The 26,623-nt window shown below is 36.2% G+C and overlaps 1 protein-coding gene across 1 annotated transcript in view; it reads left to right on the forward strand.

Moving 5' to 3' along the window:
• FIG4 (FIG4 phosphoinositide 5-phosphatase) overlaps positions 1-26,623 on the forward strand; it is a 67,908-nt gene that overhangs the window by 37,220 nt on the left and 4,065 nt on the right. Inside the window, exons 16-22 of the mRNA XM_061366807.1 lie at positions 3,885-4,023; positions 6,545-6,603; positions 7,600-7,747; positions 8,616-8,699; positions 11,412-11,607; positions 13,938-14,020; positions 18,690-18,779. Coding sequence (XP_061222791.1) covers positions 3,885-4,023; positions 6,545-6,603; positions 7,600-7,747; positions 8,616-8,699; positions 11,412-11,607; positions 13,938-14,020; positions 18,690-18,779 — 799 coding nt within the window. The remainder of the gene's footprint in view (positions 1-3,884; positions 4,024-6,544; positions 6,604-7,599; positions 7,748-8,615; positions 8,700-11,411; positions 11,608-13,937; positions 14,021-18,689; positions 18,780-26,623) is intronic.

Below are 26,623 nucleotides of genomic sequence, written 5' to 3' on the forward strand. Positions count from 1 at the left end.
GGAATTCTGATTAGTTGAATTTTAACATTTTTATTTCATTTGTGATTGCCAGAAATTAGGAAACGGTATTCCAAGTAATACTTTTCTAGATTTTATGCCTTTTAGAAAATAACGTGACATTGAAGACTTCAGTTCTAAGAGTTGTAACATGCATAATAAGCTTCTGGAATTTGGAATAATTTATTTATCCACAAACAAGACTGGGTATAGTGAACTACCGTGTAGCGTTCAATAAAAGTAAACTTAATTACAATAACCTTTTAGTCATGGGACATTATAGTTGCAGTTGTGTTGAATCTCTCATGACTGGTTATTTGTCATGTACTGCAGTTACAAATTCAGATTCAGAGCAGTAGATTATTTTAGACTAATTCAATTAAATGGCCCCTTCAGTTCCTGTTTTCTCAAATGGTCTTAAAAATGTGCCAGTATACACGTACATTGCAGTATGTTTTGAAAAATCAATGCAGTCTTTTTACTTGCTTGTACATAATTACAATGTTTGGTGCTAACAATGAAGGGAGAAAACCTGTTTGCGCTTTTGTCTGTGCTCCACAGTGCATTGACGGATTCTTATTTGTTTACTTTTGAAAACAGATTTTTTTTTCTTTCTAAATAAGAAAATTGATCTGAAAAGCTCAATATCCTGTTTTCTTTGGCCAGCATTTCAAAGAAAGACAAAAGCTTTCATTATTTTTGTTCAAAATTAAGTCATTAAATTGTTCAACCCTTAAAGTAAGGCAGGGGAGGACTGTCACATTTCAGGTTAACTATCTGCTTTTCTAGTCACATGTTTTGCCAGCTTGAAGACTTGTGTACAAAGAATATTTAAAGGTTTTTACCTACTTTAAAATTATGAGTAGAGAAGTAAGACAGTAGGTAGACATTTTTCTGATAAATGTCCTGTATTTCTGTTAAGTTTAAAAACATAACTGCATAAATGAAACAATAAATGTAAAAGAGAGTTTGAGTCCTTTTGCATTGTAACATTTGAACACCAGTCTTTTTTTCTTTTGCTATGAAGCAAGGTAAGAATGCTTTAATGAACTGCTACTATTGACCATTTCAGACAACAAATTGGTTAATTCATTTGGTCTGAGTTTAAATTCAAGCTGTTTTCCACAGAAGAAATTTAATTTAGTTTTATTTAATTTTAGCATCTGTCATATAAGTAGTGACATAGCTTGTTAACTGAATTATCTTGTTTTACTTCAATTGTTTTATAAACAGTGTCAGTATACCTTCTGTTCCTGGCAGGTGAAACAATGGTAAATGAACAAAGGAGGCTTATCTCTGCCTTTGGCTTTCATAAATTACTATCAATTTTAACCTGTTGCTCATGTTAATTTTGTCTTTAGGGCTCCTTCAGTTTCTGCGCTTAGAGAGCTTTCTTGGGTTTTGTTTGGCACTTCCTTTAAACCGCTAAACAACTTATCAGGAAGAAAGAATACATGTTAGTGCTTTTGACTTTTTCTTTCTTTTTAATTCTCAGTGTCTTCAATAGTCTTTTTGTTTGTTTTTCCAGACCTTTTTACTGAGTTTTGCATAGCTTCCTTGCAGTGTTCCCAGCCTTCCTAATTCTCTCCTTATGTCTTGGTTAAACTGTGACACTACATTGCAGAAACAGTATGGCCTACAAACCATAAGGACCTACATATGCTTTTGAGTATTACTGTGTAGAAGAGTTAGTTTTCATAAAGTGATCCTCCTAGAAAATAGAAAAGGTGAGGAGCAAAAAAGAAAGTAAAATCATAGAATCATAGAATAGTTAGGGTTGGAAAGGACCTTAAGATCATCAAGTTCCACCCCCCCTGCCATGGGCAGGGACACCTCGCCCTAAACCATATTACCCAAGGCCTCGTCCAACCTAGCCTTGAACACTGCCAGGGATGAAGCATTCACAACCTCCCTGGACAACCTATTCCAGTGCCTCACTACCCTAACAGGAAAGAATTTCCTCCTTATATCCAATCTAAACTTCCCCTGTTTAAGTTTTAACCCATTACCCCTTGTCCTGTCACTACAGTCCCTAATGAAGAGTACATCCCCAGCATCCCTCTAAGCCCCCTTCAGATAGTGGAAGGCTGCTATGAGGTCTCCACGCAGCCTTCTCTTCTCCAGGCTGAACAGCCCCAACTTTCTCAGCTGATCTTCATATGAGAGGTGCTCCAGTCCCCTGATCATCCTCATGGCCCTCCTCTGGACTTGTTCCAACAGATCCATGTCCTTTTTATGTTGAGGACACCACAACTGCACACAATGCTCCAAGTGAGGTCTCACAAGAGCAGAGTAAAGGGTCAGGATCACCTCCTTCGACCTGCTGGTTACGCTCCTTTTGATGCAGCCCAGGATACGGTTGGCTTTCTGTATCTTTCTGCAAGAGTGCTCTGGAGGGACAGCAGAAGTGTCTGTATGGGACTGTAAGTGGATAGAAAAGGAAGAAAAAAGTCATGTTCCAGATGAAAAGTCCTGAAGTAGGGGAGGGGAGCCAGGTAACATCCAGAGGTTTGCCTATTTCTTCCCTTTTCCTGAGGCCTTGACCTGTTTTACACCCTGTGGCTGTTTAACCAGAAGATTCCACTTCCAAATACTGACCTCCATATATTCATGCTTCCATAAAATAGGATACTTTTCTATAATCATATTGTCACCAAATTTCTACATAGCACTTCATTTGCTTAATTCCCTGTAAAAAATATTGTATGTTGCACAGAGGAAAAGAGACCTTTGAACTTTGGAGTGAAAGAGGTATTGACTGAAACTTTAGTGGAAGACAGGAACCAACTTTGTCCTTGCTGTCATACCGCTGCTTTGTAGATTCTGTTTATTCCTTTTGCCTGCTTTTTGGTATACTGAGGCTTCAGTTTGTCTTTTTGATGCAGTGTGTTGCTAAAAGGACACTCAGCTGTCAAAATACTCTTTCTGAAATATGGAGAGAACTGAAGGAGTAACACTATTGAACTAGTCTGAACTATGCCTGTCTGGTGATTACTGAAGTGCAAACAAGCTGAGACAAGGGCTTTGCACATGCTAATTCCTCAGGGCAAGAATAGTTCTCCACATACTCCCCTTATCTGAAGCTTCTTTGCGTTTAAGCCTTCCTCTGCCCCTAGGACTCTGCTTGCAGAGGTCTTTATCACAGTTCACCACCCCCAAGCCCATATCTGACTCCAGCTTTTCTTCGTATATGTTGCAACTCATCCTGTCTGCAGCTAAGCAGCAAGAAAAGTTTTAAAGATGCAAGTGAGCAACGTTTCTTGTCTTGCTTCATCTACTGGGGTATGTAACTACTGGATTTTAGCACTGGCCTTGATGAAGCTTAGAATATGGCAAGAGAAATCGATAATTTAAGCCAACAGGAAAAAAGACCCAAATTATTAGAAAGTGTTTGTAAAGTTAAATCATTTTACTGATTAAGTTTTGGCTAGAAAACCCGAAAGAATTCGTAATTTGTGTGTTGTGTGGGAAACTTGTGTATTGTCTGGATACTGTTTAACTTCATTAAATCGTTCCTCTGTTAATTAAACTGCAGTAAATTCATCATATGTCAGACTCTCCAATACAAGCCCATGCTTCATGCATACACATATATATGCAGAGGTGGGAGACTGCATGAGGTCTTGCTTCTGCAAAGCCTCTAAGCAGAGCTGTTGCCTCAGCTCCTTGTGAGAGAAGCCAAGGAAAGAGGCAGTACTGGTACCACCACCATGTTGGCACAAGTTCAGGTCTAAAGGAATTTTCATTATGGTGGTTGAAACCCAGAGGTCCCTGTAGAAGTCATGGGAAATACACGCTCTGTGAGGAGCAAACATAAAGAAGCTGATGTCTGAATGAGCTTGCGCGCTGCAGTGTTCCTGGTGTTAAGTGTACCTCTTGTCTAACAGATGCAGACAGACAAGATTCTATCAATCTCTTTCTGGGAGTATTCAAGCCTACAGAAGGAAAACCACATCTCTGGGAACTTCCCACTGATTTTTATTTGCATCACAAGAACACCCTCAGTCTGTCACAGACCAGGCGAAGGTATTTTGCTGTTCATTTTTCTGTTTGGTATTGTTTTAATAAACATGAAAAAATATGTGTGGTTAACAAATAATTTGGTCAGCCTGTCAAACACTTACTGTTAAGTTTTTATAAAAACTTAAATTTTTATAAAAATTTTATAAAAAATTTTATAAAAACTTAAAAAAAAACCCGGAACACCCAGACCTTGAAGAGATTACCAAAAATGTTGGATGTTGGTGTTTTGAAGGTTTTGGTTTAGTATGTTGTTTTCCTGTTCTACTAGAAAAAAGACATTTCATTTAATATAAAATTCTATCATGCAGTGTGAAAGGCCTTCACTGTTTTACCAAAGTACAGTTACCAATGTCTCATTAAGCAATATGTAAGTGTATTTTTTGATGGTTAGATTTAGTAAATTGTTGTATTTGAGATTAGGTGATGAGGGTAACTTTTTGTGTGTGTGTGTAATGCACTTAGTCTGCAGCTGTGTATACGGAGAAGCCCATGATTTTCTACCTTCTTTTCAGCCATGTCTAGAGTATTTTTCTTCATTCCACTGTAGTTGCACGGTAATATGCAGAAGTAATAGCTCTAAAGTGTAAAGATTTTAAAGTAATGTAGAGCGCTTCACAATGTGGCATAATTTTAAAGGTTATAAATACTGGATGTGTAAGGGAATAAAAAAAATCCATTTTTAAGAAAAAGAACAGTACTACTTGTTAGCTAAACCATCTCTCTTGGGAATTGTGCTGTGTCTTTGTTCATTCTGTGAGTCTTAAAGCTCTATTACAAATGGTAGATCTGGATATCTGAATTTAGATTTTTGTCTGGGGAAAATTGCAAGGTTTAAGCAGTGCATTCATGCCCTGTTGACTGCTTATTCCATTAACCCATTGTGGCAGCTGGCATGTTATATGACCATTTTTAAATTTCAGTCTTTTTGTATTGCCTCCTGTGGCTTCTCTGGATGCTAGCTCATCTCAGCTATACAGCCAAGTGCTATTTCGTGCACACATGAAACATGCAACCTTAATTGCCTACTGGTTCTGAACATTATATAAAAAATTAATTCATCTGATATATTCAAATATACAGATGTCCTGGTCTCCCTGTCATCATAACATCATCATAAAAGACACAAAACTGTGTCTGTCAGTCACAGATACCATTCTCAAATGAGGTGGAACATTTAAAAAAAATAAATTGATGGTATTCTTCATTTATTTGTTAATTATTCATTCTGGCCAGAATTTCTTCTGAGCACTTACAATATACAACCAGGATGACTTCTTATACGAACAAAATGACACCTCCATCTAATAAGTAGTAAGGAAAAAAAAGCTCTTCCAAGTAATTTTTGGTTTCTGTCAAACTGTTGGACAAATTCTTTGTATAACTTCTTCCTGCCTCTCTGTGCAGTGCCTCTTTTGTATTCCTTAGGCACAGCAACAAAGGAAATAATGAAAATTCATAATGAAATCAAGGATAGAGGAAGAAGGAAGATGTTGTTTTCTGTCATTGAAACATCTTTTTACTATCTGTGCATTTCCTATATTGTATTTGTCTCTCCCTCAGAATGAAGAGCTTTCATAATGAGTTTCATATACTACTTTTTATATAATTTGTAATTCACATGAAAGGACAGTGAATATGGAAAAGGAGACTTCCTGTTACCATATTATGTACCATTTCTGAAAAAAATACCCAGCAAAACTGGGTATGTCTGCATAGTTTCTGAAAGTACTGGGTAAAATGGCATGCTAGCATGACCTGATACAGTGCTGCAAGAAAAAATGGGACTGTCAGGTGTAACTCATTCTTTTCTTTCTCTGACATATATAGTTCATATAATTGAAGTGTGCTGCCCTGCCTGTTCTCCACCATTTGCTAAGTCCCACTAACAGGTCTACCTCTGGGCATGGTGCATGCTGTTTACAGCCCTTACAATATTGTTAATACATACGTATTTGAAATAAAAAAATCAATGAAGATAAATGTTTTTCTTTTCATCTGAAGTAATGAAACAGAAGAAACTATCAGAATAATCTAGAAAGGACATCAAAGTAAATTTCGATGTATAGAAGTCAGCTGCTTTGACAGTCTTCTGATTTTATTATCATTAACCTTCATTTCTTCATACCCTTTTCCTAAATTTTAGGATCTGAATGACAAGTGGTAGGTGGAGTAGGGGGTGATTTTTTTTTTTTTTTATTTTGAAAACCAAAACAAGAGAAATATTTAAATACCTTCTGTATGTACTGAGTACTTAACTTTCTGTAATGTAGAGGTAGGCACCTAATAAAACCACTCTTCCCTCTATATCTATATTGACATTCATGTGTTTTATATTTCATGACCTGAGAGCAAAATAGTAGGAAGGGGGCCTGTTGAAATAAATCCTCTACCCATACTTGATTTATAAAGAAATGTTTACTGAAGTGACATTCTATGGCTGGGTAGTTGCTGTTACGTGTAAACATTTAGACTGGATACAAATCAAACCTGCTCTATCAATTGAGCATCTGTTTTTCCTGTACAGTTATACTTACTGGTGGACCACAGGTGTGCTAAAGCATTTACCTCTTCCTTTTGATGAAGGTAGGAACTACGTTTGCTCCTTGCTTTACAGTGTATCTCACAAAAAGAAGTTTTAGTCACAAATGCTTTTTAACTTGTTTAGATCCCAAATCTGAAGAAAAAATAAATGTTTCAGTAGTGATTGCTAAATACCTTTGTTTATTCCCCGTCCCACCTACCCCCAGTGAACTGTGATTTTTTTAACTGCAGGATGCAAGACACCTAACTGACTAAAACTTGACCTCCATACGTTTATGTGTTGAGGGTGCACTTAATTATTTTTTTTAACTTATTAACTTATATTTAGCATATATTTATAGTCTATGCTGGTGGTTACATTCCTGTTGCAGGGTATAGCTGGTGTGTTTTATTTCTCTGGGATACTGTTTTATTAGGAATTGCTGTCATGAAGGGAAATCAATTTATTGTGGTTGATCATGAATATTTGTTAAAGATGTGGTATGCATCTTCTTCCTGTCATATTTTCTTGTCTTAGAGGGAAATAGGCTGAGCAAGTTGGGGCTGTTCAGCCTGGAGAAGAGAAGGCTGCATGGAGACCTCATAGCAGCCTTCCAGTATCTGAAGGGGAGCTATAGGGATGCTGGGGAGGGACTCTTCATTAGGGACTGTAGTGACAGGACAAGGGTTAATGGGTTAAAACTTAAACAGGGGAAGTTTAGATTGGTTATAAGGAAGAAATTCTTTCCTGTTAGGGTGGTGAGGCACTGGAATGGGTTGCCCAGGGAAGCTGTGAATGCTCCATCCCTGGCAGTGTTCAAGGCCAGGTTGGATAGAGCCTTGGATGAGATGGTTTAGTGTGAGGTGTCCCTTCCCATGGCAGGGGGGTTGGAACTTGATGATCTTAAGGTCCTTTCCAACCCTAACTGTTCTATGATTCTATGAATATGTCTGTAGGAAAATGCCCATTAGGGTGGCTAGGTAAGCAGGCTGCTGTTTGTTTAGATTTTTGCAGAGTCAGTAATTGTTTGTAAAATAATTATTTTTTCTTTTCCCCAGTGGCATGTCCTGAAAACAGACGCAAGTTGACAGTGAAGAAATTCCACAAGTATGAGGAGGAAGTTGATATACACAATGAGTTCTTTCGGCCATATGAGTTGAGCAGTTTTGATGAGACCTTTTGCTTGGCAATGACAAACTCTACAAGGTATACTGGGTTGTTTTGTGACTATAAGTCTTTAAGTGGAAGTTGATTTGGTGTGAATTAACTGTACATTTGATGTATTTGGTTATATCTGCCTAACATGAGTTTTGGCGAGTATTTGTTTTCTGGGGACTTTTTTTAAGCTAGAAATTTAGAAAACGTAGAAACTAAATCACAGTACTGAAACGTAAATGCTAATGTAAAAAATTCTAATAAGGTAACATTTAAGTTTCCAATTATTTTGCATTACGGGGTACCAAATGTTTGGGCACTTGGCTGAGAAATGAGCTTTTCTTTGTGGACTCGGATCGCAGAGGTTTCCTTCAACACAACTGTTTTCTAATTGTTCTGCTTTCATTATTCGATTGTTTTTTCTTCAGTTCATCAGCTTCTCACAGTTGGCCAGATAGTTTTGGTTGTGGTTTTGTTTTGTTGTTGGCAGCAATCAGGTGGATGTTCTGACAATAATCTTAATCACACTTTAGCTAAAGACTTCCAGGCAGATTATGTTTTATGTAGCTTTTTGACCCAATTTGAGTGTTGGCAGCATTTTGAAAACAATATAGCAGAGTTACAGGTCTCCTTCGTCGGGGGAATGGAGCGGATTGCTTGAGCCTCCTTGACAAGTAGTAATGTTTGCAGTTGTTTCATGGGACTAAATGCAACGGAAAGCTTTTTAAATTTCTGGAGAGTTATATTTACATGACTCTTAACTGGTAATGATGAAGTTAGAACTTGATGTTTATTTTTATATATATATATATTTATATATTTTTTTTTTTTTTAATTCAGAGGTAGGTGTTAGAGATGGCTCTTCCAGAAAGTTTTAAAACTTTCACTCATGAACAGTTTTTCCTTTCTTTTTTGCCAGAGACTTTATGCCTAAGAATGTGGGTATTGATCCAAGTCCATTTACTGTTCGTAAACCTGATGAAACTGGAAAATCAGTGTTGGAGTAAGTCTGAAATACAAAATTTTGTTCTAGTTTTAATAGTAGTGAAGTAGTAATGCAAATATAGAAACTCTTTGTGTGTGTCTTTGCAGCATATTTTCTGTTACATGGGAAATAAGTCATTGGTGTTATGGTGTAGAAGGGTATACTTTGAAAATCATACCAGATTTGAGATTCTTACTTGACGCTGGGAATTCTTTATTCAGACTTGTTTAGTATTTTCTGTTTTCCTGTACTCTTAAGTGAAACCTGTGAGAAAATTTTATCTAGAATAAAGATACAGAGGTTGTTAAAATTCGATCATCTTGTGTAATCACCATAATACTAGTGGCAACTGTATTTTCTATTGGAGATGACAGGAAGAAAAAAGTCAGTTTTGAATAATAGAACATAACCCAACCCAGTAATAAATGCCAATGCCAATTTCAGCATAGTTGTTGATAAAAAATGTTATTAAAATGTTTATAGATAACAGTATATAAAATAATTCAACAACAGTTATTTGCACAAATGAATGTTTCATTTAGCTGCATCTTGAACTTGTTTTGTTACTTCATGCATTCTGTCGTCGTGTTTGGTCTGCTGTACCACACAAGGGCTGTGCGGATTACTCCTGAACCAATTCATTCTCTCTTTGATACCTCATATTAAGGAAACCTTTTGTCAGTAATGACTAAACTTGTGCTGTCACAATGTTATAAGTTCACCTGAAAACTTGTTGTTCTGCAAAAAGCTACAGAATTTGACTGTCTCATAAATAACATCTGTTGTGCTTTGACCCTGCGGGACTCACTGTCAATAAATATTGGGAGTAGACTATGCTCATCAGTAGTAGAACATGATTTCATGCTACTGATGGGAATACTCTGGGAATAAGCAGAACGACTGTTCAGCAGTTCTGCAGTTTATTTTTGCTAAGAATTGTGAGTTTATGGATACTTTTGAGGATAAGCTTTATTTTTCTGCATTGATATAATGTCAGATTTTGGGTTATCTAATTTCTTGACATATATTCCATTAAATACTTGACCATTATACATTTTTCTCAGCACTTTGCTTCAGGCCCTCCACTGTGATTTTTAGGGATTTTTACCAGGTAGAGAATCAGGTAGATCAAACCCATGTTCCAGGATCCTTGGGTGTTGCTCCTAAGGCTTCTCATGCATTGGCGTGCAGTGGAGTAAAATATGGCTTCAGTCGTCCATCTTACCCATATTTAGCTCTTGGCAGACATGGTGTCTTTGCCTCTGTAAGTGTTCTGGTTCCCCAGGGCAATTAGATTTTGGCCACCTTCCGAGTGTGTGCTGAGGGTGGAGCTATCACTTCTACCTGTTTTTGACTACCTGCTTCATTCTGCAGCTCTCAGAAAGGACTATTTTTCTTGTGACTTCTACCTCATTTAGAAAAGCAGGGAAGATAACCTTAATTTTCTCTAAAAAGAATGAAGTATGTCTTCATAGCTGTCTGTAAATTTCAGTCTAAGGAGATGTCAGTTTCTGCATAACTAGAATCTAAACTTACCTCTAGTGTTTTCTCCCCTAAGGTATTTGTTCCATCTGTAGGAATTACTCTGATATATTAAAGTCCTTGTGGGCAGGGTATGCTCTCAGATCAAGAACCTTTGAGAGGATTCTCCTACTTGCTTGTATGTGTTCCTAAAGTATATAGAGTTTAGCTAGTTCACTTACAGGGATAAATTGCTGTATGAGTTGGACTGCAAAGGGTGGAGTTCTTGTGACAGTCATGATACACTCCACTAGAGCTCAAGTGATACTGGTGACTTCCATGCATTTGCTGATTAGAACATTAGACTTACAATTCAAAACAGCATTTCACCAAACTGCATGCTGTTGTCAAAGTCTCTTAGCAAGCTGCTGTCTTCCTTTAGGGCTTTCCTTCAGAGTACATCACACACAGCGTCAGTGTATATGTGGACAATCACCTCAGTAAGGAGATGTGGCTTCCCTGTTTCCAGAGCATATTTGTGTAAAATATATTACCTGTCTTCCAATCCCTCTTTCTCCAGAGTCCCCAAAAGATTGTGACAGTGTCTGAGAGGAAAGTGCAACTACATACCCATCTATGACCAGTAGGAAAGGATGTAGAGGATTACGGGTGGTACAGTTTCTGATGGGTAAAATAATGTGTACCTTTCAGAGTTTGTACAGTTAAACCCAGTGTTAGTCCAGTGAATATGGGTGCTGTATCTTGAACAGTTTTTGCAAATAAAGGCAGCTCTTTATATTGCCTAGAATTTCTAGAGGGAGAAATACATGCCACATAAGGAAACATTGCTCAATTGAGGGGAGAGATATGGAAAAGGAAGGGGGGAAAGTGACATTATGGTTAAGACTTTGGGGCCCCAGGTTAAGAAAGCCAGAAACTGAAACTTTTTCCCAGATCAAATCCAAAGATCTTATGTCTCAATGAATTTTTATTTCTTTTTATTCATTCAGTCTGGGGAAGGAATTTAAATAAGAAATCAGAGAATTGGTGGAGAAAAGATGACATGATCCTTTGAGCTTGCTTCAAATGCTCTGAAATAAGAAGAGATTGAAGAACAGTAAATCAATGGGGGGGTTCAAAAGATTAGCAAGAAGTTGCTCCAGAGGATGGAACTCATTTCCCACAATAAGATTGTAACCAAAATTGGGAATTTTAAATACTTGTTAATATGACACTAATTTCATAAATACACACTGCTTTTCATAACAGGAACAAAAGTAATAGAGAAGAAACTGTGCTGCAGCGCAAAACAGCTGCTAGTGCTCCTCCACCCCCAAGTGAGGAAGCAGTTTCAAGTAGTTCTGAAGATGATTCTGGGACAGACAAAGAAGATGAAGGAGCTGTGTCACAGCGTTCAACTCCAGTAAAAGTGACTGATACAGGAGACAATACAAAAATCACAGAGGTAAGAAATTGTTGTAGCAGGCAAGAAGGCTAATCATGGACTTAAAATTCACATTTCCTTAAAGAAAATTCTCAGTAAACCTTATAGAATGGTCAGAAGTAAAGCACTGAGAAATTCAGCAAAAAAGGTATCCAGTTTCTTTGTGTAGATATTAGCACAACTGCTTATAAAACTTTTCTGTTATTGTTATTGTGCAATAGTGAAACATAGCAAAACATAACATTTTTCAAAAAATTCCCTGATGTATAAAACTGTATTGCAGTTGCAATCCCTTTGCTGCTAATTTATATGAAAATATTAATTTGCAATTCATGTAACATTACTTCAAATTCTTTCTTGTAGGTATCCATTTCGGGTACCACTGAAAATGTCTTAGCAAGGGTATGCTAATGGGGACTATACAGATTTGGAAAATATTTAACGCTATTTTGGGTTTGTTGGGTTTTTTGCCTGTTCGTGGTTTTGGGTTTTTTTAGTCGCAACTAATTTAAATGGTTATAGTGCTGTGCTTGTACGCATTATCACTTTTAAAGAAACATCAGTATTTATGACCTCAGTCAGTGGAAAATGCCATGTCTGATAATCAACAGAGAATAAAACTACCTTTTTTTCTACTACAATTCAAATTTTCATTCTATTCAGTCTTTAGCCTAGGGTTATGTATTCTTAGATAATGCATTTTGCAGCCTTCTGTACAGCACTGTCTTCTTCCTAACCTTAATAAAGCATTTTCAATAAAATAACTAAGAAAGTATAGTATTATTTTGGACAATTCGGCTTAATTGTCAGGCCAGTACATTTGTTTCTGTCTATGCAAGATATTTTCTCTGGAAATTTTCCATTATCTCTGAATAACAGAGTACCTGGCAGAGCAAGTCATAGAATCATAGAATAGTTAGGGTTGGAAAGGACCTTAAGATCATCTAGTTCCAAACCCCCTGCCATGGGCAGGGACACCTCACACTAAACCATCTCACTCAAGGCTTCATCCAAGTCAGATTGTTTCTAGATGTTTGTTTGTTGGTTGTTTTTTTTCTTTAACAAAAATCTAACCTGAAATTTTATTTTTGTTTCTTACCATTGCACAAGTGCTCATGTCAGTTTTTCCATCTGTATAGTGAACACAATTCAACACTCAGACCTAAGATACCTTTTTTTAGATTTTTAGGATGCTTAAATGAAAAATGCATGTAAAAACAAAGTAAAATTTAAGTACTGAAAAAATTTAGTATTGAATTTTAATGGCTTACAATTGGGTGAGCTATTCTGGTTGTTTCAGTAATGCACATGAACAAATATTTTCCTATTTATTAGCACATTTTCATGCATTGAATTTTAGTCATAATTTGCATTGTTAATTTGTGTCATTGCTTATTAAGGTTGCAGTGCTGAAAACTATTACCTATTCAGTTATGCTGAATTGCTGCGTTAGCAATTAACTTGGGTTATTGCTAATGTCTGCCTGCCCGTTGTAAATCTGTTCTCTTCAAAAGTTCAAAGCTCCTCTTAGATGCATTATTTTTGAGGGCATAGTATTTATGGAAGCTTTCTTTTCAGAAAGAACCCGAACAGGTAGTTTCTTTCTATTCACATCTCACAGAAGTCAATAATAAAATGTTTTAATACTTCTGGTCAGCACGTACATTTATAAAGTTGTTCTTTGTCTTTGAATCTTTTTAAATGAGAAGAAAAATATTTTTACAGTTGACTTGCAAGTCACATGTCTTGTCAGTAAACCCCCTCAGTTCAGCACTGAATCATTAGACATTGTTAGTGATGCATTGCATATGCACTGGATCCTTGTTATGGTTGACTGACATGATTTTGTAATGTATGAAATAAAAATAGTTTTGTTCGACCTGAGGTTTGTAATTATTTCAAAACTGACAGCAGGAAATGTGAAGGCAAATGTGGGAGCATGTTTGGAATGAATATGATTTATTCTATATTAAGTTTCAACACAGAATTTAATACCTACATCATTATATATATCCTAGAAATATAGTTTATTCTCCTGATATGTTATTTTATCTGATGTTATCTTTGAAGAATCCTTTCCTTTATTTGTTGAACAAATGTTTTGAATATTCTTTTTAATAAAAAAAAACCACACAGAAACAGAACAAAAAACCCCCCAATCAGTCAAACAAAAAACCCCAGCCAAACACATGCACAAGCCAAGATTACTGTGAATATGAGAAACTTGTTTGGTTTTGCCTGCACTTTTGAAAATATTTTCAAGTTTAGAAAGAATTCTTTGCTTGAAACCAAACATTTCTTTGATTATTGTTATGATATTCTCAGTATGAACCTTTCTTCTTATGTTCCAGAATGTAGTGCAATCAACAAAAGATGTGTATGGAGTCAATCTTTCAGATGTTCCTTCTGAAGAGGATCTCACAATATACACTAGGTGAGATAAATTTCCAGTGGTAATCAGTAAAATAGAATTGGAGCTAGTTAAATGTAGCTTGTCAAAGGTGGTGTTCTAGATTACATTTATTTAAATTATAAATTTTAGACATATTTGGATATATACACTTTTATGTTTGTAAAATCAAACTGTTTTCAGATGTCTGTGTTGATTCTGATTTCAGTGAAAATTATGGAAATGTCTCTGAATTCAAATTTTGGAACTTCAGTCCAATGAAGAACGCTTCAGTAGAAATAGAATCATAGATTCATAGAATCATAGAATAGTTAAGGTTGGAAAAGACTGTATGATCATCTAGTTCCAACCCCCCTGCCATGGGAAGGGACACCTCACACTAAACCATCTTACCCAAGGCTTTGTACAACCTGGCCTTGAACAGTGCCAGGGATGGAGCATTCGGAGCCTCCCTGGGCAACCTATTCCAGTGCCTCACCACCCTAACAGGAAAGAATTTCTTCCTTATATCCAATCTAAACTTCCCCTGTTTAAGATTTAACCCGTTAACCCTTGTCCTGTCACTACAGTCCCTAATGAAGAGTCCATCCCCAGCATCCCTATAGGCCCCCTTCAGATACTGGAAGGCTGCTATGAGGTCTCCACGCAGCCTTCTCTTCTCCAGGCTGAAATACCTATCATTTAATATAGTTCTAGAAATTAATAAACAAATTCCATATGAAGAGTGGTTTCATGGTTCTAAGCTGTGTAATCTGTTTTTTGCATTTTTCAAATGTTGTATTATGCCAATTCATATCAGTCATTCATGAAATAGCCTCTTCTATAAAAATGCATGCAAACCAAGAGAAGTCTCTTTTAACATAACACATCTCTACAAATAAGACATTAACTGTCAGCTTTTCCTCAAATTTAAACGGTTGTGTGACTTTGATGGTCAAGGCAAATTACTTTTCTGAATAGCATGTAGCCCTTTTTCTTGTTTTGGCCTTTTGAGCTTGAAATAGAAAAATTTTGGGGTTTATATGGAGATCTTGGGAATGTTACAAAATATTTGGCAGGTTACGAGGAGCATGGATATCGAAGTGACAGATATTTGCAGTGTAAGTTTCAGGAGAGGGGAAAGTCCGTTTGGCCCTTGTCATTATTGGATTTCCATGAAATAATGAAGTGCAAGTATATGCGGCATGTGGGTTTATGTGTGCCTGTGTGTGTGTGTATGTGTGTATATGTATATATATGCACAGCACTAAGCATAGTGTGTGTGATAATGTGTTCTTAAACACCACATTGTGAGCAGCTACTTGCTTTTAATAAATGGATTTGTGAATTCAAAGCATATGTACTGGAAGTAAGTAAGGTACAGCAAAGTGCAAGACAAAACACAGCTCCTAAGGTGGTCCAGCAAATTCCCACTCAGCTTATCCACTTTGGGGTAAACTGCTGAAGTGTGAGGCCACGTGCTGCGCAGCACCTGCAGGCTCTCCTCAGGAGCTGGGAGCTTGCTGGCTTACTATGAGCAGTTGGAGGTTAAGTGTTGGTAGGAAAGCGTCAAGGTATTACCTCTGAGTTCCAGCTACACAAAAACTGGTTCTATTCAAGGGTAACTTGGAGTTTTATCCTCTACAAGACAGTTATCACCATTCCTGCAGGAGCCATGAACTGTCAGCTCCCCAAGAGTGATCAGCAAATTAAGAAAAGCAGTGATTTCCATTGTATCAGGAGTGCTGTTTCTGCATTTAATGCCATACAGAGTGCTGGCTATGTGTTGCCATTGTTAAAAGAGTGCATTTAATGCTATTGTTCTTACATTCTTTCCTTGGTATCAGTATCTCACATTCTTTCCTCAGTATTTTGACTGAAGTCAAAAAGAAGCTGATTCAAATGTTTTTGATTTTTTTGTTGTTGTTAAATCAGAAATCAGTTTGAACCTTTTGAATTAGCTCAAACCAAAACTGAACTAGAATAATTTCAGTAATAGATGAACTAGAACAGAATCAAAAAGTTCTTTGTTCAGTTCCCTGGTGGAGGAGATTCTTTACTGAACTGTAATCTTTTTCTTTAAAAATTAGTCAGAATAATGGAATTTCAATCCTGGAGATCACTTGGAGAAATTTAGATCCAATTTGAAGACCCTTTTAATTCCTAAAGGTTTGTAATGCTGTTACCAAGAGATCAATTGCCTGTGCAAGACACCAGAAATGCAAAACAATAACATTTGCTTAATAAACCAGTGCTTGAAACACCTGTTTTGATTGTACAATTAATGGAGTTTGAGGAAAGGGGTGTAAGAAAAATAACACATCATCTGAGAAGAGCACTGTATGTTGAACACTTGTGAGACATGCATTGAAAGGGGCTTGTATACATTAGTTTTCATTTTTTAATGTCTAATAGCAGTGATTACCTTTTTTTACTTGAAACCTCTTCAACTTGTGAAGAAAGTTTTAATTCACTATGATATCTTCTCATTTAGTGATATGTGAGGGTTGATCCTTAGTTCATTAAGCCTCTTTTAAGAGTCTTGGAAGTCTTTTTCTGTTAATTTCTCTTCAGTGGTAGATACTCCTCTTGCACTTTTTAGTGCAGTGAAATTCCCATTTCTATTTCCCACATGCTGAGGAATTTGAAGATAGTACTCTTGAATAGGGCTGAGGAGGATGTTTCTCATTATCTCTGAAATTTTTAACTTATGCCTCTAACTTTGGTTCTTTATTTTTAACCACTAGAAAATGGATGCCAGTTTGACAATTACCCTTTGGTTTACTGCATAGTTATTGTTCTGCAAATGGCCCAGTGCAAGCCGGTGTCTACTACAAGTCACTTTATGCAGATGGAACAGCTTCGTGACAACATCCAGAATTGCAGTTACTTCCCATTTAATCATCTTTCAGGCTGGACATTCAGTCTGTTGTTACAGTAACACTATAAACTTCATGGGGGCTTTTTAGCTCCCCATCCATATCAAGAAAAAAAAAAAAAAAGATTGCATTTATTTTATTTCCCTCAAGTAATTCTGGTTTAAAAAATATATGGCAATTACAGATTCTTTACCTCTTTTAGCTAACAAGACGGTGCTATTTATGGTCTCATGTGGAAAGTATAGATTTTACTGACATCCTTCATTACAATGTACATCGTTTGAGAATAGCAGCAATTTATTTCACAGTAGGATTACAGTTCTCGCTTCAAGTCTTTTTCTATTATTGTAATAAGGGAAATGGAGATGCAAGATCCTGACTCTAGTTGACATCACTGGACACGTTATGTATGTTTTTTCTTTATTTGCATCAGGGACTTGCAGATTTAAAGTACCTCAGATTAGGTTACTTTACATTGACTGATCTACAGTAATTCTATATGCAAATGAGAAGTACTTTGAATTTGTACAGCCAATTCTCACTGAGATAACTGTGTTAATTCTCATCAAAATAGAAACCACAGATTGGTTGAGGTTGGAAGGGACAGGAAGTTCTTCAGATAATTTGAGGATGTATACTGCAGATCAGCTATGCATGGTATCTTACTGATGTCTGGTTGCATGTGTTAATCTGGGCCTTGTTTGTTTCAGAATATTGGATAATTTGAAGCAATTAATTAAAATACACTTTTGGTTTGCCTTTATTTGGTTTTGGTTCCTTTTTAAGCTTGTTTCAGTAGTAAGCTCCTGCACCACAATATCTTTATTTCCACTTACAATTTTTGCGTTTAAAAATGTAAATATTCCTTCAACATCCAATGTGATGTTGCATATTTCTGAGACTTTTGTTTCTACAGAATAGAATCTGAATGGAGCAGAAAGAAAAGCCAGAATAAGTTGTTTAAGGAATGTATTGTCCCTTTATCTTCTCTACACTCTTCCATACAGTTGCTTTTTCACTATTAACTGTCACCTGTTCAAATGTAGTATATATTTCTGAAATAACCAGTAAGACTATTTTAAGCTAAATGGAAGCTAACTATTAGGAAAGACCCTCCACATCAGAGAACTGAAGTATTAAATCACGACTAACATTTACTTCTGTTTTCAGTAGCACGAATGTGTTGGAGAGCAAACAAGTTTAAGCATGGGAGAAATATTTACGTATATTTGAAACTTATTTTTCCTCTTAGACTGACTGAATAAGATTAGTGCTTAGCTAATTTTGCTCCTATTCATTGACAAGAAAAAAAGTTATAACAGTATTTTCCATTTTCAGTGTTTTCCAGCAAATATTTGGAGATGGGAGAGTTCTCCCAGAAGGTTGTGCTTGTAAATAAGAGATTTGGACTAACCACATTTCAGCTGAATAAACTAGATAGACTTTGGCTGAGGACCAACCAAAATCTGAAACTTTTCTGTCTTCTGCTGAGTTTTCCCATAGGCTATTTGCTTTGAAAAAAAGGCATAGGAAGTTGACTGTAGCAAGCTGCCTGTTTCATAAGAATGGATTGTTTGTATCCCCGGACCTACTAGGTGACACCAGTTAACAGGCAAATCTTTTTCAAACTAAAAGATGCTGCTGAGTTTGCCCATGCATCTACTGTAAATTTTTAAAAATCCCTTTTGTTTATCAGAGAGGTAGATCATGATCATTGACTTACAGAGCATGACTTAAAGATTCCTTTTCTGTGTCATCATCTTTCATTTGATGAATTTTGGGGAAATAGTTCTTTTATTTATTTGATTTATTCTCCTGTCTACTGCTTTCCACAGGTTTGTTCAGCTGGGACAGAGTCAGCATAAACAAGACAAGAGCAGCCAGCAGTTGTGCTCAAAACACCACTTGGATAGGGTTATAAATTTGTAAGTATTCTTTTTCTTTTTCCCTTCAGCTTGCTTTTGCTTTTTCATTAGACCTGGAAAATCATCAGGTAAATTTGATGATAAATTGTTTGAGAGTCATACTTCTGTTGCTTTTTTGTTTTTTCAGTTTCACCTAGGCAGTTTTTATGTACTTTTGTCTCTGGAGTGTGTCATCTCTTACTCAACAGCACAGCTACTTCATAGTTCTGCAAGACCTTTACTCCAATCCACTGATTTACAGAAACTTCAGCTTTGTTTCTTGTACTGCCGCTAGTCCACCCCCTGCATGCTGATGGAGGGATTGATGCTTGAACATAGCACTTTACCCAAGTAGGGGATAGAGACTGGGAGTGTCTCAGTAGGGTTGAGGGAGCAAGAATAACATTAAACAGATTTAATATCATGTATGAGACGGTTTTGCCTAACACCAGTGCTTTGTCATTTGGTATTGTATGCATGTAAAGTGATGATACCATTGTGCATGGTTCATCGTTCACTTGCACTTTGAAGGTAAATGTCCCTGTACTTTTATAAAAAAATATATCTGATGGGTATTAAAATAGTAAGTTAGGTTGGCAAGCTGTAAAACTGTTTTTAAATGTGAAGGAACAACCCTGAATGTTTTGAAGGGAAATGGTTATTAAGAAAATATTTTCAAATAATAGGAATACTTTTGAGCAAAGGCAATTGCTTTTATGTAATGGCATTTTTGATGGTGTAGGAGATAATCACTCTTTTCTTGCTCCCTTAGGGTAAATTATTCCCCATGCTATGCTGCTGTAAAATGAACACAGCATTCATTAGAGAGTCTATCCACATAATTCTGATGGGTCAGATGTTCATTTTTCTCCTTTCCCAGGCGTAATTTCCACATGTTCCTAAATAGTGGAAATGTAAAAGTCATAGAGCACATAAATCGGTGTCTCCTGTCAGTACTACTGTTAAAGTCATACAGATCCTCCTCCTCTGACAGTTCTATGAAACGTGCTTTTCTGTGCAGATCTGAGAGGAAACAGGGTATCTTACAGTAGATAATTTTTTCCCCCTAAAATTCTATCTTTATACAGCTTAGTTGTTTTCTTCAGTTTTTGTTCTGCAGCTTTTTAAAAGCATTTAAATACTGTTTGAACAGTGACAGATTTTTCTTTCAAGGAAAGTCATAAATGTAGCCATTTCTTAAAGGCATGTTTTTCAGTTCTGAAATGAGGAAGCTTTCTCAGAAACGGAGTTTGAATTTCTGCTCTGAATCAGAAATTTCCTTGGAGAATACTAACTTTTTAGAGACAAAATAACATTAATGTTATATTCATGATTAGGTCAAGAGAGAGGATTTTCAGTAACAGCAGCTGAGGCACATCTTGCACTTTCTGGGCTGTATATTTCCTTGTTTCTCAAGGAGCACTTGAAGAAATTGAAAAATTATGGTAACTTGTATTAATTTAATGTTAAGTGCATTTTTAATTGAAAAAAAAAAAAAAAAGGCAAATTTGATTCTCCAGTAGTTCCTTTGAGATACAAATGCAATTAAACCCCAGTCTTTTTCATAGTAAAATGAATCACTCAATCTAAAGCTGAGGTTTTTCATCAACACAGAGATACAATGTAGGCTTAGGTTAGTTGCTGCCATTTCCACACTTTCAAAGAAAACTTTTTTCTTTTTTCTTTTTTTTTTTCTAAATCCTTTTTCAATCTTAAAAGCCCCTCACAACTTTAAAAACTTTTGGCCATTTTTATCAAATACATAAAGCTAATACTTTTGTATTTCTTAATGTTTACAGTGTCACTTCAGTAATATTTATGAACTCAAATACGTATTGTAGAAGTACAGAAGAGAAGCTTCTGTCTTAAATTAAAAGCTGTGAGCACAGATTAGGAGCAAATAGTAGATATGTGAATAGGGACTGCATTGACGCAGTGAATTAATACTGAGGAGGAGTGGAGAATGTGGAAGAATATTGAAGTTCCTCGTTTTGTTCACAGAAATTCCATGAAGGAAAAAAAGAGTAGAATTTTAGAGGTAAAAGGAGCTAAACAGAGCTGGATTACTTTTAGCACAATCTATTATCATGTATGTGAAGAGAGATGTTGAGAACTGTAGTATAATTGCTGTTGGCAGACACAGTGTGCCTGTTCCTGGTTCCCTAGTACTCATTGCTGTGTGGTATAAGTAATACTGTTGAAAAAGATACTCTCAATAACTTTCTAAATGTACTTCTTGCATTTATCACGGAGTACAAAAAATTACCTCCTGAACAGAGACTTGAGTGTTTTGATTGACTACAGCCCTTCTGGAGAAGCGTGTGGAAATGCTTTAACGCTCCAATAATATTATGAGTAGCTTGTTGTGTACATCTGGGTACAAACTGTCTTCAGTGCCTGTACCCATTGTAGCCTATGCAGTATAGCAGCAATGTTTGTTCACCAGCTTTAATTCATCCATAGGTATCTACTGTCCTGTTAGGTTTTGTGAGGCACTGATGATGCTCAAGCAGGAGAACACTTCAGTGAGTGATACCTGCAGCATGGTCCAGGCCTGTGTTCTCCTTAAATACTTGAAAAACATACCCTGTCTTCAGAGATAGGCCATACAATCCATATTTTCAAAAAACTCCCTTGATATTAAATGTGTAATCTATGTACAAGTAGTATATGGGCTTTTTTACTGTTTATTTCTGTGTATATGCACATTATATACATTATTTTCTTACAAAGATAAAAGTAATTAAGCAAAAACTAGTGAACAATGGAGCACCCTGTGCTTTCCACTTCTTTATTAAAGAAGTGGAAATTAAATGCTCTGCTGGAGTATTTTTAACCTATAATACTGCTTTAAAACATAAAAGTAGAAATAGAGCAGTACAGTTTATAACTTCAATGAAGTTTTTTAAAATACTGATTACTTTTGAGAACTCCTGCCTCAGTTTAGAGCAATTCTCTTGTTAATTCAGTACTTCCATATAACATTGTTATTATAATGACTTTCTTGGAGGATTAGATAAAAATAGATTTATATTTGTAAACATGGCATTATTATTCATAACTGTACTGTAACGGTTGGTATTGAACTTGTAATTTTTCTGTGTATTTACATGCTAGGAGTTCTTAGGGTGTTTTATATGTTGAAAGGCAGAAGTAAATGAATAAAGGATGTTTAAATGTTAAGTTCAATGAATAAAGGATACTTAAGTGTTAAGTATATTTACGTTTTACATTAAACCCATGCAAAGTATCTAAATAGTTTCTTGACACTGCTGTGGAAACAGTGAGTCAAAAGGTGCCATTAGTCAACAAGTGACTTTGGAAAATACAAGTTATCTTGGGTTCTGAAGTGTGTCATTAATTTTGCAGTACAGTGCTTTTTTCATGCTCTGTGCTTCAGATACGCACCCCAGTATGTTGCTTCAGATCAAAAAGTTACATGAATGTCAGTGAAAGTGTTCATATATGATATAAGGAATTGTTATGAATATTCCTAGAAATTATAGGTGAAGAACTTGTTTATGTTGTCATCTGTTTACACTGATCTTAAATCCCAAAGGTGTTTTATCTGTCTTCTCCTGATAGGGTGGTGGTCAGGATTTCCTTTTTCTTCTATACATATTCTGCACTTCAATAAAGCACTTTCTTGCTAGGCAGCCCCTTGCTTTGTCAGAGCAGCACCTAGTCTTCAGCAAAGGTGCTTTGTAATATTTTTTTTTAGCCATAGTCTGCCCTTTGAAATCTCCCACAAGGGTCTGAATAGATACTGTGTTTTTACCTAGAACTCATTTTATTTCTTCCGTTTCTTGGAAACAGGATAGCTATGCCTCTTAACTAAAACAAGAACTGCTTCAGCTGCTTAGAGATATAAATACCTGTGTTAAATTGGGAATCATCTTCCTTACTTCCCTCCTTACCTAAAAACTCTTTGCCTCTATGATGGATTAAATTCTTTCCTGTTTGCTGACTATTTGGATTCATTTTACTTTGAGATGTCCCGTACTAGATCTCACATTCCTTAACAGCTGTATATTAAGAAGTACATATGACATAATTAACCATTTTGGATTATCTGATCATAACATAGATGTGTTACTGTAACTTTTGATTTCTGTTTAGACCCAAGGTATCCACTGTTGTGGTATTCTAGAAATAGCTGTAAGAATTAGTCTTTCTCACTTAATTTGACTCTTTGCTCTTTGTGACTCTCTATTTTAAACAAAGCATTTATGTGATTCTTCAGCATTTCCTGCCTGTGATAATTTTCTTGAAATTTACTTGTCAGGCTGTTTATAAATTACCTGGATTTTGTCTTTTATCTGAAGATGAAAGATTGCCCTTCACTGGGATTCTGAATGGCTTTAGCACAGTCTTTGTGCTTGTGTCTTGCAAAATAGCTTGACTAAGATGACTGTTACTGAGAGTATCTTCATTTTATATTCTGGGGAAATGGTTTGAAAATCACTGTGAGCACTTTCCCTGAAAGTACTTAGTACTTCCAGGTGGCTAGAGAAGACAAGAGAGTATCGAGAATCAACACCACATAAAAGGAATAATTTTGTCATTTTGGGCTTGAAGGCTCTGTTCATTTTTGGTCACACACCTGAAAAGAATTCTACTGGGAAGAGTCTGGGGAAAAGCAGTAGCATGATTGGAGTTGTAGGGGAAAGAGCTGGCTGGGAACTGAAGGTTATATTTAAGTCCATGTTGTGATGGTTTATTAAATGGAGTTTGACAGGTGAAATAGTTTGGTATAATGTTTTACGTCACAGCACGACTGGGTTTGACAGTAGAAGTTAAACTGAGACAATTCTAACAGCCCATTGCCACCAAAAGGGGGAGGTCCTGTTCTTTCCCTTCCTCCCTCCTTACCACTTGCTCTTTCTGTTACTTGTGCAAGCTTTGCTGCTTGTTACAGTGCTTCATAAATCAGTTCAGCTCATCAGTCTGCAGCAAACTAATTTCAGCAAAAAAAGCAAATAGTTTCCTGGTAGATTAATGAGTTTATTTAGACCAGTGAAAGTCACCAGGGCAAGCACAGAAGAGACAGAGCCACAGGGTCAAGCACAGCAGAACTTTCTTGTGTGACTGGTAGCAATTTGTTAGATTGGCTCAGTCGTCTTGTGTAATACCCTTATGACAGATCAGGGAGCAGAGCATGAGCTGTTTCCAGGGATCTGGCCAAAATGGTTTGAACTTCTTGTGATTCAGATCACTGTGTGTAGGAGGAATTGTCTTTTTCCCATTCATCTGTTCTGTCAATATTAAGCTCTGAGCTTTTCAGATGAAAAAGCTTATGTGCCTAGCATTTTTAGTAGAGTTGTCAACTGAGATGCTGAATATTATTTTAACAATAAAAATGTTAACATTTATCTGCCTCATGGTGACTTAGATCATAATTTTAATTTATTTATATCTGTTTAAAATTTAAAAAACACATTTTTAATACCTGAATGTTCACACTTGATCTGTGGGTCCTCCATATTTCCTCACTGTTTACAGTGAATCATAAATGAAAGTCTACACGTCAAATCTCATACTACCCATTGATGTACAGCCTGCAACAGTGGAATGCATACCTTCAGAATGATACATGAGTTGTAATGAAATTTAGCTATCCTTTTTCAAAACCCAAGGGTGCTTTTTTATACTGAAAAAATACATCAAGCTATAAAATAGTAGTTAGTGCAATTCTGGCTTGCCAGGGACTTTGTTGTTACTGCGACACACATAAAAAATCAGTTTGTATCTGCTGTCCACCCGGTTTAGCATTTCTGTGTAGCATGTGTTAAAAAATTAATGTAGTAGTCTCAGAAGACTAGAAAAAAAATAATAATCTAAAACCACAAACCAACATTTTGTGTTTTATAACCAGTCTCAGACTCTTTTTATTTTTAATGTGTGAAAATATGTTCTGTTGTGTTATTAAATTTGCCTTTTTCCAAATTATAAAACACTATTGTATCATTTAAAGTAGTGATCACTGTTAAAATGCTTCAGAAGTTCTGCTACTTGAAGCTTGGGAGAGTTTTGTTGTTTTTTTTTTATTATTTTGGGGTAAGTGGGCTGGTGTTTCTCACTTTTGCCTATCAAGTCCATTTTGATCATAATGTCAGCAGCATTGAAAATCATGTTCTTTAAAAATAGCACTGTAACCAATTCCTGTGGAATATAACAGTAAACCTAGCTCTTTCTTTTTTGCTTTTGTTGAATTTGGAATTTTGAAGTATTGTTTCTAGCAAAAAAAAAAAAAAAACCCAGAAAGTACTGAACTATATGCCACCTTAGCATGGGCTAAGACTTTCTTAATGAAAATTCTCAGGACCCTTTTTCAACCTGTCCCTCTGTCTTCTCTGTGAAGTGATAAATTTCTATTCATTAGTTTAGGAGAACTGTCTTCCTCAAGTAATGCTATTTGAAAAAGTAAGCCTGAGCTTTCCCCTTCCAAACCCAAACGTCTTTTTTTTTCTTTTTTTTTTTTTGGTACTTGTTTTGTTGAGCCCTGCACTACTCCTAGGTTCCTTTGTGTGTTCGATCTTTAAATTTTGAATTAGTTTGAGCTCAGCATAAATCATCCCTATTTAAAAGATTGATCATTTCTCAGAGACCACCTTTCTGTATCAGACGTTCTGACCTTCTCTCATACTCCTTTTGTCTGCACTGTAGAGAAGCTGCTTCTAATTTGGATTGTGAAATGCTCATTTAGATGTATACCTGTGTAGAAGGAGTCTCTTCTTTCTCTAACCTTTGAAACTATACGTGCTGCTGGAATTCCAGATGATTGTTGTAGGACCTGGGTGGAGTCCCAAGTTTTGCTGCTGGTTGGTTCTGTAAGATACAAGCAGTATTATTGGAGAGAGGAGATTTCCTGTCTTTCAGCCCTCTCCACTCACTAAGAATGTAACTGAACCTTTGTTACATGGAGGTGTTGGTGCCTAAGGAAGGAAAATTCTCTTGAAGGCTTTTTCAAGAGCACAGTAAGCAATTTAAAAACATACTGTCTAGGAGGGAGGGAGGATCAACCAACTTACCAACAACAAAAAACCCCTCTGGTTTTGTTGGAGTTTTGTAGGTCAAATATATTTGCTTGGGATTCAAATAAGGTGACAATACATTTTGTCCTCTTTAGGTATGCTTTAGAGACTTGAGGAGACCTAATCAATATCGAAACAAATGCAGTGGCTTTCTGGTGACTGCTGTATTTCTGAGAGCTCTGAGCTAAGCACATCACCATGCACTTTTCCGTCAAAGTGTGGTACATCCTCATTGTAACTGAAGATTTTAGCTGTATATGCTTTTACTGAAGAGATAATGTTGCTCTTGGTGAAACCATAACACCATGGAGCCTGCTCACAAGTGGGATAAAAATAAATGCGCTTGTCATGAAGGACAGCACCTTTGACATGTAATGTTTATGTTCTTACCTGTGCAGTTTTCACTGGGAGGCCATAGAGATACAGATCTCTATAGAGAGCTGATAGTCAAGCCATAAATAATGTGCTGTCCTTCACGACTGCATTGTACGATATTAAACTTAATAAGCAAATCAGATTTTTACAAGAATAGTGTTAAAGAAAAGGCTTTAATTAAATGGCTGGATAATACACGTACTCTACTATAGTTATAGCTTAATACAGGATTATTAATCAAAATTAGCATGCATGAACATGCAGTTCTTTCAATATATTTTTATCATGTTGAAGTAAGTAGGTGGAAAATTGAGAATTAGTTACTAAGTATTCAAAATTATATATTGTTCGCTGCCCAGCTTCCATGAGCCTAAGGAAATGACTTCTGACTCATTAGTGCTTCAGAAATGTCATGTCTTTAGAAAAACATCAATAAATAGAGCAGGCATCATGTTA

This window comes from Neopsephotus bourkii, unplaced genomic scaffold (assembly GCF_033783945.1).
Source record: "Neopsephotus bourkii isolate Nb327-2 ecotype Australia unplaced genomic scaffold, CSIRO-AGI_Nbou_v1 NB_1358, whole genome shotgun sequence".
NCBI lineage: Eukaryota > Metazoa > Chordata > Aves > Psittaciformes > Psittacidae > Neopsephotus > Neopsephotus bourkii.